Here is an 18,589-nt window from a genome sequence, read left to right as displayed (position 1 = left end):
TGGGCTTTGATTGATGAGGAAATCAAACTTGTTCAATCTTCTATTAATTATAATTAGCTGCAGGATTGTCGTCACAACACCGAAGATATTATAAAATTATATGTCTTAAACGTTTACAAACGATAATGAATACAAAAAACTTAACTAAATAAAAAATATCTTTAAACTACTCCAACTTATCTTATGATGTACAAATAACATTTATGTTGTTATGAATACACAGCATCATATTAAATATGTTAAGAAAGTTAGATATCAAGAAGTTAGTTTATAAATCTCTTGCAATCTTTGAAGTAATTATGTCGTCCCGACCGATTTCGGCCACGGCGGGCAATCTCAAGAGACACCAGACTACGCAGGACTTATTATGGTATTCCAGTGTTCGTGCAAACACAGTGCACTTCTATTTACAATTTATTCCGAAGAGCAATAAAACAATATAATACAAATAATAACAATTGAACATTGGTTTAAAAAAATAATCAAAACACACACAAAGTCACTTCATTAAAAGATTAATCAAAAAAGTAACATTGCGTAATTTCATTTATTTTTGCATTATTTTTTTTGTAAATTGCGTTATAATTATTATTACAAAGTAAATACTATTTATTTATACAGTTACAAAATGATTATTCTTTATCAAAGCTACAACAATTGAATCAAATATTCATTTGTAAACATGATTAATTGGAAATCAGTGTCAAATTAATTATATTGTAGGTATTTATTGACATAAGAATTATTAACATTAGTCCTTAGGTATTGACGATTAAATATTGAAAGTACACTTCCTCGATAATTCGCAGTTATTTATTTAAATATGAAATATTTAGAACTATCAAGTTTTTAACATCTTTCTTCTAACAACTTGCACTCGTGTTGAAGACACGCTAATAGTCAGTCAAGCATAACTCGAAGGTACAGATTGTTTTGTATTTATTTATAATAAGGCAGGTGTCCTCCTTAGGAAGGTTCCCCTCGTCTAAAGTTACCACTTCCGGTCCCCGACCGTTACTACCGGAAATAAATGTCTATCACATGTTTGACCCGAAGAAACGTGGTTGGTACTAAACCCAAAAAAACTTCCTTTATAATAGATGGTCTATATTTATATATATGTAGTACAATAAATGTATGGTTCCATCCATGTTCAATCCATGGTTGAAATAATTTTGGAATTATTATTGTGTCATTTGGAAACCGTGATGATACCGGCATCGCTAAACGAAATTAAGTAACAGCAAACAATTGCAAGTTGTAAGATTTAATATTATTAAGATCTGTGTTTAAATCCCAGTTAGGATCAATATATATTTTTTGTCACGAAATTCTTATGATAGTATAATATGAGGAGAAACCTACAGAGGTAAACTTTTAAGTTTGATTGCTTGCCGTGCACATAAGCCCGTTGCTCTTGCAATGTATTTCTTTAAAACCACCGAAATAAGGTCGTGTCGGAATGCTGTCGCCGCGCTTTTTGAGACTAATACAGATATTTTTTGCGCACCTGTGTTTGAGCTCTCAATTGTGCACTAAAATATTTCGTGCACACTTTAATTGTTAAACTATCAATCTCAGGAATGAGTCCGTACTTCTGTTAGGAGGATATCAGCTTTATTATATTCAAATATATTTATATTTTCTTTTGTTTTAATTTAACTATTACACAATATATTATATAAATTATAAACGAGAAGAACATTGTGAAATATTTTTTTAGAGAAAGTTACCTACTTATGATATTCAAGATACCAAAGATATTATATTACATAAGTATCGAAATATGATATACTTTTTAGATATGTGCACTACTAGCTGAATCTGCGGCTTTATCCGAAAGAAATTTATAACTATCACCATCTATTTTACCAGTAGGAGTAAATTAAAAAAAATAACATATGATCAGCGGGTTAACCTAGAAGAGGTAACAGACACTTGTAATATTAGTAAATACTATTTATTTTTTTGATTATACACATTGAAATAGCTAATTAACAATTATAAGAATATGTAATAGAATAAGTACTTAATGTATTAATAGGCATTTTAATATATTACGTAAGACAACATAGCGATGTCTGCCGTGAGGTTGAGGACAGGAAGAACAGCGGACTACCGGAGATAGCTCGGTTTCCGCGAGTCGGGCGCTTTCACCTGCGCGCCCGCGGACTGCGGACACGTGCGCTATCGCCGCCGAGCCAATAGTGAAGCTTGGCTTTTTATATTTTGATGATTTTTAGTGTATTTATTTTTAGTTTACAGATACGGAAATAAGCAATACATGAATTATTAAAGATTGTCTAAAAATTTATTTGAAATAAATATTATTTATATACAAATGATGCCATGAAGCAAATATATGTTATATGAGTATTAACAAAAAACCTTAACGTTTGAACTTCTTAACGACGAACTGTAAGCGATGTAGCGCAAGAATTTGACACTCATTAAATAATAAAAATCTTTCTTTTAAAGTTAATCTAGCGACAGTAGAAGCCGGTGTTTTAATACACATAATTAACAAAAACAAATGCTAAATCGCGACATCAAGAACAGCACTTTCACCGCATGTGTGAGCGACTGGCGGTGGCGTCTGGCTGCGGGCGCGCAGTCTGTCCCCAGCGCGCGTACCGAGCGCACGTCGCGCAACCCGGTGATGAATCGAACGCGAAAATGACCGACGAATTGGAAAAGTCATCGACGGAAAACGTCACGGTGGTGACGGGAAACTTCCCGACCGTATCGAGCCTCAAATCGGAAGACTCCACGGAGCAGTTGATATGCAAGACACCGCAGAAACTCCCGAAGAAGAAAAGTTGTAAAAGTGTTAGTTCCAAGAGTGTCGAGGCCGGTAGTGATGACGGTGGGCCGAGGCGAGTGGTGGTGTTCCTGGGGTTGTCGCAGGTGGTCTTGGGCGCGCTGCTAGTGGGCGCGGGCGCCTTGGCCGTGGTCAAGGGAGCTTCGCTGTCGCGGGTCGGCGCCGGGCTGTGGTCGGGCTGCGTTGCCGTCGTCGCTGGAGTGGTTGGAGTTTTGGCTGGGATCAATGACTGTTATGGATTGAATAATACCTCTGGGTGAGTGTAAATAAACATTAAACGGTATGCGACTTCCTAATACCTAGTTAGGTATTCATTATAATCTATAGAAAGTGTATATTATGTTTTGAGTATAATATTTATGTCTAACAAAAATAAATATTGTTTTCACATTAATTTCAGTAACAAAATTGTAAGTTGTTTCTGAAATATCACTCGTGCCCACAGAAGGGCTTGATATGGCAAGAAATAATATGGCAAATTCAAGTTCTCTTTTCTAAAAGATCCTCTTCTAAAAGTTCTTCTCTCCTAGAAGGCTTTTCACTTATTTTACTTGTAAGAGTTTTATCAAGATTTAATGTTTTTAATATATTAATTTCAAGCTTGATTAAGTAATGTTATCTCCTACTAGGATCCTCCTAGTCACCTCGCCTCTCTGTCGTGACGAGTTTTGCATAAATAGCTGTTTACCGATATTTTTGTTCATTACCCAAATCAAATTACCTATTTAAATAGCCTACACGTTTAGAATCATCAATTATTTTTTATTTCACAACAACAATTTGTATAGTTGTTAACTGTCGAAATACTGACATTTTATAATTATAATATAATTAGCTGTTCCAAGTTAGTTTCACTTGGCGTACATTAAGTGTTGGTAATTATTGTATTTTTTTTAATAAATAATTCAACTAGCTACTTATAATAAATGGTAAGAATAAAGAGCTGATCTACATACTAAATTACATTTGAATTATTTCACCGTTTTAGTTTCACGTTGTTACTAAAAGATCGTCTAAATTTAGCTGTAAATTATTGTCATTAGCTCGTGTCCCATTTGTTCGGGGATATTCCTTCTAGTTGGAGATTTGAAACTCACGGTCAGCCCTCTGCTTGAGTTCCTGTCCTAAGTAATGTTTTTACGGTTGATTTGTTTTAACCAAAGTGGTTCGATTGTTGGAAGCGTTTACCTAAACAAGTTTTCGTCTATTGTACTCCGCCGGAATCGTACGCCATACTTGAATTATTTTGTATTCTATAAACGATTTAAAGAACACTCAATTAAATAGCATTAAATATTAAAAATGCAGTCTATTAAAGTGCTTCTTGGGCGTGAAGATCATGATTTTTGCAATTTTTGTACTGACCTACAAAAATAAAATTTTATAAAAATACCGTTATTAAATAAACATTCATATTATATACGTTCGTAGTAAATATCAAAGCGTATGAACGATTCGTTTTAATGTACAACCTAATAATTCTTAGAAGCTACCACAACAACGGCATGTAAACTTCCCACTGCTGGGCTAAGGCCTCTTCTTTCTTTGAGGAGAAGGTATGGAACATATTCCAAAACGCTGTTCAATGCGGGTTAGTGGAATACAAATGTGGCATAATTTCTATGAAATTAGACACATGCGGGTTTCCTGACGATGTTTTTCTTCACCTCTGAACTTGATAATAATTATAAACAAAAATTAAGCACATGAATATTCAGCGGTGCTTGGGTTTGAACCCGCAATCATCGGTTATGTTCTAACCACTGGGCCATCTCAGCTCATTCTTAGAAGAATACCAGTTATCTGTTATGTTTAATTCTTCGTCACAATGATTTCCGCCAATCAGAAGGTGTCATGCGTGAACGCATCAATGACTTCAGACGGGCTCAAGTAGGGCAGTGTCGTAAATAGGAGTAATAATGATATATGTATGAATGCCTCACAGGCTTCATATGAATGAACACGTGAATTATAATTTGCTTTCGATTTTTTAAGCTGTCATTAGTCAAATTTATTTGCGTATGAATTACAAAATTATTAACTGTATATATATATGGCTTTTTTGCTGACATCGCATAATTTATATCTACTTATGTCGATGTTCTTACTTCTGACATTGTCTTATTTGATAATCGAATAATTATCGAACTCAAAATGTTCGTTTATTGATAATGACAATTTCCGTATTTATATTTTTACATTTTTGTATCTTCCTTATATTTGCTTTAATCGAAAAACGAACTTCCTTAGTATTATTTTTCGAAACTAAAACTTAATCGAGTAAGTAGTTAAAGTAGCTTTTCACACCTCTAAAGTGCGGCATATGACCAATAAAACATTTTGCATTTATGATAGGATTCAACATCATCTTGATGACCTTTTAATCATTTTTTGCAAAGTGGACCATTTTCAGGAGAACTAACTATGTTTCTCTGTCGGAAAGAGTCAAGGCTCAGAAATTGTTATACGGCCTGTACCAGACTCGGAGTTGAACCCAATACCTCGAGATATGAGGTTTTATAACTAAACGAGACAGGCATTCATAATATATTTTGCTTGGTCATATGGCTATGTGCCAACCCATCTGGATAGTTCCATAGTAAACGTCGAGTTAATATAACTACAAGGATGAGGACAGCATTGTCACAGCTACTTACGCACTGAGCGGTACTGCTAACGTAGCTCCCGCGTACTGGCCGTCGTATGCCGAGCCTTCCTTTAAGACGTGAGAAAAGAATTGGTAACAATATCTATAATTTATCATTAGTATGGCCGAGTACGAGTTGAGTTATAAAAATTAAGCATATGAATATCACAGATGCTTACCTGGATTTGGTTAATATTCAGGTTATATCGGCTCAAGGTCTTAATGTTCAATATCAAATATTTAATTCATTGGAGGTACAGCTTCTCTTGCGCATTGATTTAAGACCTCTCAGTTCCGCTCGTGATCGCAATGCTCTGCAATTAAAGTGTTTTTATGTGACGCTACGTTGATTTAACACTCACGTTACTGTTTTAGCCCCATTTTTTCCAATTTTCCATTTATTTCGTATCTGTATTAATTACAAAGTTGTTGAGTACCAACTTAGCGTAAAACATGTGATACTAAGTCAAAAAATCTTATTACTATATAAATATAGTAATAATATTTTATTTAATATATTAATATTGGTTAAACTATTATAATAAAACTATTATTCAAGAGTTTTGATCCACGTTATCAAACATCCATCCTTCCAAACTTTCGCACTTTCTTAATTATCTAACGAAAACGTTGGTTTTTGCTATGTTTGCTAAGTTCTTGAGACAACATTTGGGATGTTTTAACATAGTTATAATACTGACAGTATGATCACAATACGATAATATTTTGTGCATGAACCATAATATAAGTTATCTTAAAGCGAAGACAAAGTTTCTGTTTGCGCAGAGAAAATATTTCCTTTTTAAATTTAAATCACATGATACAACAAAAAAAAAACAATAATAAATAAGGCATATTACTCAACAAAAAGTAATAACAGATGAAAAAAAGCATGCAAATGATCGTATAAGGTAATTTCCATTCATGAAATTTAAATAAATCATGCAATTTAAATGCTTCATTTGTATTTAATTAACATATCCAGGTTATTAGGAGGAGTACAGTAATTCACGAACTTGCTAATTTTTTTAAAAAAAACCGATCATCATTGTTTCAAATCTCAGCCAATAAAAGTAATTATTGTTTGCAAAGAAGTTCATATCAGTCAAGAGTTGATATTTGGTAGTATTTCCCCACAAGCTTCAAAATTCTCGTAGACATGATCGTGCCGCGCCTATGATACTGAGGGAAGAAACAACAATTTATCTTTACAAGTGAACGCTATAATATATGCGTTGTTAAATACTAGAAAATGTGCTAGTACATCATTATACCCCCAAACAAGAATATTTTTAATTCTTGTGTTCCGGTTTGAAGGGTGAGTAAGCCAGTGTTATTGCAGGCGCAAAGGATATAACATCTTAGCTCCCAGGGATGGTGGCGCAGTATCGACGTAAGGATAATAATATTTCTTACAGTAGTAATGTTTATTGTATGTTCGTTTGACACCTACCTACTTAAGGTACTAATTGTGTTATCAAAAGAAATTTATTAAATCTTGATTGATCTTTGATATAAAGCGAATTATATTTATATATGATTATAGAGGTTTCAAATTATTATATGCAAATGTTGAACCTTTTTCATACGAAAACAGCTCATAAGAAACCCTTAATTTGTACTAAACATATTATTTTTTTATTAACGACGCTAACGACGAAAAACCTTTTTTTTATCATATCCGGCATATTTATATATTATTTAAGTACGTAAAACACCTAAACAACTGTATCTTGTTAGCACAAATAACATAAATCTCTCTTAGAAATAATATTTTAGCCGTGGATTGTGTTCAATGAATAAATATGGTTCAGATTGCCAATTAAATAACAAGACAAGCTCTTTTAACATACTCGTAAGTCGTAAATTGAGTATTTCGACGACTTTATAATTATGCTTTTAGACGTGTAGATAATAGCACAGATAATATCAGAACACGCAAATAGATGGATGATCTATAATAAGTAATCGTTGCTTGTAAATCACTCAGAGACTTTCTCTAGATTAAGAAGCCTGACATTCTATTAGTGCATCTCAAAAGATGCTGCAAAAACATCGATGGTAAATATCTCTTCCGGAAATTTACTTGCATAATGCTTAATTAAATTATTCAGTTATGTATTTGTAGTATTTGGGCTAGTATTCAAGTTTAATGTTTTGAATATTGAATTTGGCAACATTCATATTGATTTTTATGTGTTACACCGAAAGTATTGATTCTTTCCCAAGGAGATTGGCTCATATGTCTTAAATATAAATGTTATGACTTCCTATAGATATTTATTTATAGGCTTATAGCTTTGTGTTTGGCGTTTTTATGACCAGTACTAGCAATATACTTACCTCTTTGCTTTCTTACACTTATTAAGAATCAGGCCATTAATTAAACTGTTAAGTTATTGATTTCATATTTAATAAATTATTTCAAATTCTGATGTTATACTCTTTTGACATGTTATGACAAAGTTAGAGTGACTTTTTATGACGCGCGCGAACAGTGGTCACATGAAAACCACAAGTTAAGCATTAAACCGTCAGTGTCAAATTACTCGATATAGACAACTTCACACCCTATATTTCCATCTCACTTACTCATGTGAAAAAAGGTAAAAAATATATTAGTCTTTCATAATTATTACATATTCTAAAATTGAATGTTAAATTTGTGTGTATTAATTAGTAGCGGTGAAAAAAAAATTATCATAATAATATTTAATTAGTATACTATTATTATTTTTATATAATTATTTGCATGCATTAATACAGTGTTTTTCATTACGGCAAAGAAATAAATTTACCTTCTTACGCACGTATACGGTACACACAGATTTTTTACCTGCACTTGTTGTAACTTAAAATTATCATTATTATACAAATGCTTATAACAGTATTCATTTATAAAAATATGTATAACAATTAAGGTACCTGATAAAGACTTTCAAAATCATATAACTTATCAAAACAGACGGAATATCATAGGTAAAGTCTAGTTCAAGTGACCAAACCAAACCATAATATACTTGCAGTATTTTACAAATCAAAACCAAAATAGAGTTTTGTGCAGTGATGACAATTTACCACCATATAATATTATCACCATTTGTACGTACTACCTATTTTGTTGAAATAATATTAATTGTTTAAAATACATGACAGAATACGAAAAGAACAACATATGATGAACACACACAATATTAGTTGGGTGTATGGGAATAAGAAAAACAAATGAATATATCAGACAAAACGCACATAGTGTCAAACACACGTTAACGTAAACAACTTGTTCTGAACAATTACTTTCTATGACATATTATAATAAAAGTTCTACTATGTGAAAATTATGTAGGTGACATTAAGGAGATTTTTACCATGGAGGTGACATTAAGGAGATGTTTGTTTGTACAGCAGTGGGCTGTTGACGGCGTTCCTGGCGCTGTCGCTGCTGTGCCTCGCGTGCGGGAACAGCGCCGCCGTGCTGGCTGCCACCGGTTTGCAGAGGGACTCGCTGCGGCAACCTGAACCGCTCACCAGTTTCGAGGTTTGCATAACGACTGTTACAATTATATCTCTTTTTAGTGTAAGTGTATGCCGATAGGTGGGTAATTAACTGGCCTCATACCTAATGGTAAATGACGTTGACTGTAAACTCACTTAAAAAAAACAAAAATTCTCTAAAATATAAACTTTTGAATTTGATTACTAAAGTTATTAATTGCGGGATATTTACCATGTTTTTTATTTTTATTCGGTGGAGCTCGATATTTTAACAGTCTCGTGAACAAGACATTCGTAGATAATGTTGAAATATCGTATAAAAATAAAAACATGGTTAATATCCTGCAATTAATAACTTTAGTAAAAAAAATAACCGGGTTAATTTTAAAATTTTGAATTTTAGATTAAAAGTCCATATACTAAAGTCGGAGTCAAGTCTTTGAGAAATTAGACGCTTCTGAAAAGCAGTTCAAAATAACCAAAATCGGTTACAAAAAAATCACACAGAGCAACCCTATGTGTTAACTGATTATATTTATGTAAGATGAGATGGTATAATTTCATGCAGATAGTCCATAGATATCCATCAAAATAATTATCATTGCAAATAATTTAGCTTAGTTTCTAATCCACCCTCGCACCTACGACAGAATTCCTGAGAAACGTTTGTCAATGAATCGGGTCGTTTGAAATTATTAAATGGATTGACTTATCAGCTGCGCAAGCGCAGAGTGGCTTAATCTCGTAAGCGATTTATTATGCACCAGTTACCACATTAAGCAAGACGTACACTTACTGGCGTGAATATGTGAATGCAATTTTTTTAATTAATTAATTAATACAATTTTAAATATAGTTATCGGCGATCTTTTATTGTGTGTGGTATGTTGATGAAAACAAATAAAATAATAATAAGTTACACATTTATAATCGTATAATGTGCATATGTGCAGTTAGTATGGACAGCAAAAACATTAAAGAAATATATATTTTTGATCAAACCAATTATTCAAATACTTAAAACCCAAATGTATATACATATACCTACGAATCAAAATTATCTTTCGCGTGTATGTATGTCAAATTATAAACGCTACCTCTAAGTAAAAAATGAACCAGCCCTCCTGTCATTGGTAGAGGCAATAAGACGTGATGTCATACATATTTAGATTTTTTTTAACTTACTTTTAATAGGAGTTAATCATAACAATAAATGCGTGTTGAATTTGATTATTTAGTCAAATTAATGTTCATGTATGTTAACGATCTTTTTTTTCTAACGCTACAGAGTATTGGGGTGAGTTATATCTATAAAAATAGTAAAATACTTTTTCTCCTCACAGGAACATAAAACTCAAACAAGAGTGGAGGGCCTATTTTCAATACTTAATTCGAGCTCTCTTTCTATTGCTTTATTAAGTTTAAAGTTTATTTTCGATGTGCCTGCGTGATTTTATTTCCAGACAGCTCCTCAGACTTTTACTATACTGACTTATATTATTATTATAACTCTAGGGTTGTTGATGTGAGCGTACACTTTTAATTGTCTTTTGGTGTTATTTGTTATATTTACGACATCTTTATTGAACCAGACATCGTGCTGTAGGAATTTTGCCGTCTGTTACTTTTGCATTATTTTGCATAAATATTTACAATTTTTTATTTAAAGTTTATACATTTACTTTAGTATAAGAATTAATAACATAAATTTCTTAAATATTTACAAATATGAATTAAAAATAGTTACTGTATAAATCTGGACCGCGTGGAATGGTGGCAAGAATGCTAGCAGCATTTCGCCGTTGAATCGCATTTACGATCCTCTGGGCAAAAACGAACCATTCCTCTTGTCACCAGTGTAGGCAATAAAATTAAAAATGAATAATTAAATAAAATAATTAATTTACATAAATTGATATCGATATCATTAATATATGAGATACTTAGACTCTAGAAAATATACTGCACGATAATTAAATAATCATTAAACACAGAATAATTTATATTCGACATTTGAATATATGAAGTTTAGATATTATGCTCGCAAGTGTATGCAAATATTTTGTCAACGGGCGATTTATGTGTGACAATGGGGCGGTAATCGTACTTGGTTGTGACACGTTACAACTGAATAATCGTTTGTACAGACGCGAGTAATTGTTTGTGGTGTGGTTCAAAGGTTGGTTGAGCCAGTGCAATTATAGACTCATCCATATCATCCAACCTTAGATTTACGTATGCCACACTATTTGCTAATAGTCCCAAGGTTGGTGACGCATTGGTGATAAAAGGAAAGGCGAATGCTTCTTACAGCGTCAATGGAAGTTAGTGACTATTTACCATTAGATACCAAATAAATATATATATTCTCTATACCAACTACAAGAGGAGAAAAGCCAAATAAGCAGAATTTGACAGCAGTGGCGGATTTACAAAAGTTGTCGCTAGAAGGCTATTCGATTTTTTCCGCCCTTCTTCTATTTTTGATTTTGAAAAATTCATTACGTTTGTTTAGTTCACAATCACAATTTATTCTGAAATTGAAAAATTATGATTTGTTTTCTATTGTCCTTATTACATCGGCTTTTTCCCGTTATTAGTATGGTTATGAACTAGGTGATATTTCTATCACTTACTAGATTATTTTTATACGGACGGAGTATACGGACGTGATGTGTATACATATAATTATAAGATTTTTTTTACTGTAAGATAAATCTGCCGCCCTAGGCTCCAGCCTACTTAGCCTATTGGTAAATCTGCCACTGTTTGACAGTAAGTAAGCAAATATTCGATTTGATATACGTAAATTAGGTTTGTTTACCTTTATTCCTACTTTAATTGGTATAATCTATACAATTGTAATGGCGTATAAAAATAAGAGGTTCACATAAGTGTTAATTACAATTAAAATAATTTAATACTATGGCTAAGGTATAAAGTTCAAGGCTGCACTTGCGAGATGCGATCGTGACGAAATAATGAGCCATTATTTGTATATAAGTTATCATCTCCGTGTTACGACGGACGCCTTGAACTCAGCGCGGGAAAATTGTATTCCAAATTCTATTATGTACACTAATAGTTATCTGTTTAAAAATATATTAAATTATAACATATTTTTTAAAGTTTTATTTAATTTAAGTGCGTGGGATTTTTTTTTTCGAACAAGCGATTCTAATGTAATTTTCGAGTAATATTCTAGTTTATTATTGTTAGCAGTAAAGGCATGGTTTTAAAAAATAATATTATGAATTAAATGTATTTTATTATAATTAAGAGCAGAGATGGCACAGTGGTTATAACTCGTGCATTTTAATCGACGACTGCGGCTTCAAACCCAGGCAGGCACCACTGAATGTGAAAAAATGTAATTCTTCATTCTAAAAGCGTTTGTAGACATAAACTTCCATAACATGTCTTTCATTGATGTTTGGGTATTAGGGGTTGGGAAAAATGTACAAAAAGACAGTTTGATATAATATATAACGTCATAAAATGTTCTATCGTCGGGTATATGACATAACGGTGCAGCAATATTACACTTTACTACACGGGAACACTCTGCAAAAACATTATTGTGTAGTTTAGTTAACTAGTGGACATTTGTGTTTTATAAGTTTCTTAAACAAAGGTCATTGACCTCACTTTTATTATTTTTACGCAGTAACATTATCTATTAATGAGTCTGGGTACTTGGTATTATAATGCCAGTGTTTTAAAAGTTAAAATGTTAAGTTATAATAATATTCTTTAATAACATTTTATATTTCTCTCACGATTCACGTTATTTGCCTTTAATGCCAAGCTAGTCAGGAATCATTAAAAATAAACACATATGATAACTCTGTGTTACTTGTCCAGCTTTAATCTCAACATCTTCGATTAAGGACGTTTTGGATTAATTATATATTAAACGGTCATATATGTATTAATAATTAGGCAGTTGACTAAATATTCGTTATATCTATCAAGTGTAAGCCTACCTCGGTACCTCAGTATCAGTATTGAGTAGTGTTCCGGATTGAAAGGATGAATGAGCCAGTGTAACTGCAGGTACATAACACCTTACTTCCCAAGGTTGCTGATGATTTGGCAATGGCGGACACCACCTATCAGCTCCATAGCCTACTTATATGACAAATTGCATTTAGTTGCATCTATACTTAAAAATCTACAGAGATGTTTAGGTTCTAGGCAATTATATACAAACATGGTAAATGCATCTCCTGGGCGCATGGTCGCGCATGCGCGTTAGTGTGTCAGGTTAATTGGACGTTTAATGCGAAGATGTTGTCTTGTGCAATACCAGCAATATGGAAGATTTATGCGAAGATTGCACTCTGCGAATACTAAAACATTTAACGATATTTTGTGCCCACTTATAGAATGGTTTCATCTTGCGCAAATTAATAATACTTTGAAAATTATTAAAAGATAAAAAATAATATTTTGTAAGAGAATTTATGGCTATTGCTTTAGATTATTTTTTCCTTTTTGTCTACCGTAGATAGTTGCGCGATTAGAAATTTGAGTTTTGACCTCCATTATTTTATTATTAGTAGTCGCCCGTGTCTTCGCTCGCGTTTTAGGGTGTTCTTTGCTATGTGTAGAGTTCAAGTTGGCTTCATACCAAATTTCATCAAATTCGTTTCAGTGATTTCGTCGTAAAAGAGCGTCAGACAGACAGACTTACTTTCACATTTATAATATTAATATAGATTTATTTTTTCTCAGGATGAAATGCAAGCATGGACGCCAGTGCTGGCTAACATCGCGCTACTCATAATCGCCTCAGTGCACTGCCTGGTCTGCATCGTCTCCATTTACCACCTCTCCAAGAGAATTTGTCCTTGCTTCCGCCCGAAGCAGGCTTTCGACCACAACCAGTTCGACCCGGCCTTTAAGCCGGTTCAGCCTTGTGTCTTCCACGTGGACGAGATCAAGAAGGCCCAGGAGGCGGAGAAGATTAGAGGACATGAACTCTGTAAGGAGTTGGAGGCGAAGTTGCAAGGAGAGACGCTGAAAAAGAAAAAGGTAGAGTAATTGAAACAGAGTAAAGTAACTTGATATTTTAGAGCGACGACCTCCGTGGTCGAGTGGTGTGTACACCGGTTTTCACGGTACGCCACTGCGGGGTCCCGGGTTCGGGTTCGGGTCTCGGCCGGGCCGAGTCGATGTATAAAAAGTTCATTAGTTTACTACGTTGTCTTGGGTCTGGGTGTTTGTGGTACCGTCGTTACTTTTGATTTTCCATAATACAAGTGCTTTAGCTACTTACATTGGGATCAGAGTAATGTATGTGATGTCGTCAAATATTTATTTGTTAATTTAATTTAGAGTGGAAGTATTTGATATAATTAAAATTAAATTGTTGCTAATTTTGTTATTAAATATATAAATCTTTCTAGAACATTATTCACGACGTTGCAGCAATTCTTTAGTGTACATTGGAACGATTACAAGCATCTAACTGCAAGAAATACTTTGAAATAGTCGGTTTAGTTATCTGTACTAAGTACGCTATTAAAATGCAGAACTAGATATACCTATATAATTGAAGATAAAAAGCTTATGTTATTTAGTGAAAAAACTCGCTCGCCTTGTGCTGGTTTCAGGACATGTGGGTATACTTGCGTGGAAAACATATTACTAGTTAATACTTGCAGAATAGATGTTTAAATAAGAGGATACAAAAAATTCATTTGTACTTCTTATTAATATTTTACTAATATTACAAATTCGGTAGTTAGGATGGATTGATGCGTTTAATCAAGCACGACAGACATCACATGGGTTATCCGGTGTAATGAACGGTTTTCATGGGATAGACTTGCATATCCCTTTGTCCCAGAGAGGAAAAACTATTTATATATACGTTATTTGTAACATTGAATTTAAAAGTTTTTAAATGTAACTTGTTTCTCAGGAGGAGCCTGAATTCGGAAGTGCTAATAGTAAAGAAAAACTGGTGACAAAGTGGCTCGGCCGCCACCACACCGTGACGACTGCCGTCCGCCCTCCCAGGAGCAAAGGCGTTAGGAAACCAAGGAAACCTCCCCCTGGAGCGATGATGCTCGTTCCAGCACACCCAGCAAGCACGGTAAGAATTTTCATGGTGTAATTGATGGAGCTATTGAGTTACTAGTTTTGTTTAATTTAATAGAAACACGAGAAAGAGTCGGGATGGCCCAGTGGTAAGAACGCGCGCATCTTAACCGATGATTGCGGGTTCAAACCCAGGCAAGCACCGCTGTTTCATATGCTTAATTTGTCTTTATAATTCATCTCGTGCTCAGCGGTGAAGGAAAACATCGTGAGGAAACCTGCATGTGACAAATTTCATAGAAATTCTGCCACATGTGTATTCCACCAACCCGCATTGGAACAGCGTGGTGGAATATGTTCCAAACCATCTCCTCAAAGGGAGAGGAGGCCTTTAGCCCAGCAGTGGGAATTTACAGGATGTTGTTAATAGAAACACTATCAAAAATGTTAAGTTAATTAATATCTTTGGCGTTAAAATAATTTTTGATAAGGTCTATCCAAAAAAGCCCATACTAATTCAACCTTAAGCGAATCTTCCTACGAGAGCCGACTTGGCCGATTAGTTGGAGTGCGTGAATCTCATCAGAAGATTGATCATTGAATTTTCATGTGCTTAATTTGTATTTAAATTATTCATCTCATGCTCATCGGTGAAGGAAATATCGTGTATGAACCTGAGTTTGGTTTGTCACATGAATTTCTCCAACGTGTGTTTCCACTAAGCTGCATAGACGTAAGCAGTGGTCTTCCTCAGTGAGATTTACATAACCTCTTAGAAGTCTTCTTTCTGTTAGTTTTGAAATATTTAATCATCAACTAAAATATACAATCAAAGAAATTTATTCAGTGAACTGTAATAATAAGTCACAAAATCTTTCAATCTTGCTTCAGAGAGATATTTAAACTGTTATTATAATAAGATATTATTGACGAAAATCAATTCATAATCGATTTGCTTCGATTTGGAAATGGTGTCCAAACAACGACGTTCAATTTACTAACTCTAAGGTCTTATAGTAATACATAAATGTGTTTTCACTTCAATTCACCAGCAGTCCTATCAAAAGCCATAAAATAGATATTGTACTAAGTTATAATGCAATTTTCACAAAGGTCAAACTTCAGAATAAATTTGTCCATCAGGTTTGCGTGATGTGACTCAGGCGAGTTTTCGTTTATGAAATGTATGATATTTTTAATGTATTTCTAATTATGCCACATCACTTTTGTTTGACTGCTTTAGAAGTTTTTCTTATGCTGTGGTCAGGCACAATAGTCGCACGGACGTGAGGGTCAGTGGGTCGAATGTACCAACGCAACTCACGAACACTCTCCTAACACGCTTTATTTAGCCAATACATTGTGTTTAAAACTAAACATCATTTAAGATTTCGTTTGCAATCATTAATGTTTTATTCATTATGCTGTATTTAGACACACTTCGATGAAGTGTTGTACTGATCTTGCATTGCTATTCTTCTAGAAGTTAACGCATTATTTTTGACTGTATATTGTTTTGTTATTATACTGATATTTCAGTAAATGTGGAATGACCGTTATTTGATTTGAATGCAGAATAAATAGAAAATCAAGTTGATAATTAACATATCTGTGTAATTAAACTTTAGGAAAGGTCAAGGTACTGACTTTATGTAGGTTTTTCTCTGCAGAATCTGTATTCCAAAGGGCATTTGAGATTATTCGTTGACAATATATATTGGTTTGGTTTATTAATAGTCAACTAGAAATGTATTTTTTTAATATTATAAATATGAAAGTAACACCGTCTGTCTGGCTGTTGCCCTTTACGACCAATCCAATGAATCGAATTTGAAGAAATTTGGTGTGAAGCAAACTTGAAATTCAGGGAAGGATAAAGATTACGTTTTTTTACAGATGCAAGCAAGCATTTTTCTAATAAATGCAACGTATGCCATGACTATCGGTTTGTTAGTTGTTTTTCTAATGACTTGTTATTACCATTCCAAGAAGACCTTGCACCAGTGATTACTTCGTTTGAGTCCAACTTGTCTTCGCTCGATATGGCGTTAAAAGGGAATGACACTTTTTCAGACATTTGTGAAGGCAAATATCTAGCTCCATGTGCTGTCATTTAATGGAGAATTTTAGCGTTGTCAGATTTCTAAATCTATGGTAGATTACCATATATTTTTATACAAAACATTTAAGAACTTTTAATTATTATTGAAATTCGATATAATAGAATTAGTAGAATATGCTAAATATTTGTTTAACATGTCGGAATAAAATGTTTAAATAATAAATGTAAACCAACAGTTAGCTTCTGAAATTAATAAAATTTCAGAAACACGGGCGTAAATAGACATTACGTCATCGGCTCTCGACCTATGGCTATTCAGATTAAAGATTATCATATTACCTAATTGAATTTAAATTCGATTATTTCTAATAAAATCTAAAATATAGTTGTGAAACAACAAAGATACAAAAAAATAACAGTGCTTTTAGCGTCGTTAGTTGATTTGGTAATACTATGTACATATATTATGAAGGTATTTATATAATGTGGAGACAAAGAGACAAGTCCGCTCACGACGCGGTCCATTCCGCATGCCGCGCTCTTCCTGAACCCAATGCTAATGATTTGCTTACAAAGTCGACTTGGTTTACTTTACAATTTAATACAAATCTAGACCGTGCTGGGTTATTTATCGCGGTAAACATTTGTTTGTATGTGACTAAAATATAATCCCTAATGTTTATTGAATAGCAAGCGACGGCTATTGTTTGTATGTTCCTAAATCAATCTCCCTGTTGAATTAATAAGTTTGTCCAAAATTTAAAGAGGCTTATTATCAAGTTCACAAATGATTGCACATTTCAATATCTTTAGTTACACATATGGATTGTTTGGAATAGTTGTAAAGATTATAAACAAAGAAAGACCTTTTGAGACTTATCGATACTGATTTTCTTGGAACTACTATGTTCAAGACCAAAGAAAAAAGTGTGAACATTTGTGATGTCCTTATAAAATTTCTAGTTTTACAAAAATATGAACTGAAGAGTGTCTGTTTGTAATATTTAAAAAAAAACGCATTTTACTAAATGCATATTTATGTTTACATGGTAGATATACCAAAATGTCATTTTTCTTTAAATTTTTATTCGTCTCTGTTCGTTCCGGCTTATCTCTGGAACGGCTGAACCGATTTTGACGGAATTATCACTGGCAGATAGCTAATGTAATATTATGAGTAACTTAGACCAAAACAATAACTTTAATTTTTTTTTATATACAAAGAAGTCGCTGGCACAGCTAGTTATTATATAAGATTTTGCTTTCAAATACATTTCTTGGCAACACACCTGTGGGTCATATCTGATTATTCTAACATATCCAAACGCGTCTGGACTACAACTAATTAATATTAATTAATTTAAATATCTTACTTTATGTCGTAACTAAAACTTTCATTTAGGCTTCATGAAAATGAAAGTAGACGGTTAGTTTTACATTTAGAATATTTATAGTCTCAGTTCGATGCGTGTGCGCATACGTAGGTTTACGTGCTGAATATTCTGCGGTCTTTGAT

General features: G+C 33.3%; 1 protein-coding gene across 2 annotated transcripts in view; it reads left to right on the top strand.

The window, feature by feature from the left end:
• Positions 1-2,556: 2,556 nt before the first annotated feature.
• Positions 2,557-18,589, top strand: part of LOC124529937 — a 64,270-nt gene continuing 48,237 nt past the window's right edge. The window contains exons 1-4 of one of the 2 annotated variants that reach the window (XM_047103887.1): positions 2,557-3,077; positions 8,877-9,006; positions 13,701-14,000; positions 14,893-15,066. In XM_047103887.1, the coding sequence (XP_046959843.1) occupies positions 2,572-3,077; positions 8,877-9,006; positions 13,701-14,000; positions 14,893-15,066 (1,110 nt within the window). In that variant the 5' untranslated portion in view covers positions 2,557-2,571. Of the gene's footprint in view, positions 3,078-8,873; positions 9,007-13,700; positions 14,001-14,892; positions 15,067-18,589 lie in introns of both variants that reach the window. The other variant, XM_047103886.1, reaches the window with a different exon arrangement.

This window comes from Vanessa cardui, chromosome 5, assembly GCF_905220365.1.
Source record: "Vanessa cardui chromosome 5, ilVanCard2.1, whole genome shotgun sequence".
Taxonomy (NCBI): Eukaryota; Metazoa; Arthropoda; class Insecta; order Lepidoptera; family Nymphalidae; genus Vanessa; species Vanessa cardui.
This window is presented reverse-complemented; position numbering and strand designations above follow the sequence as displayed.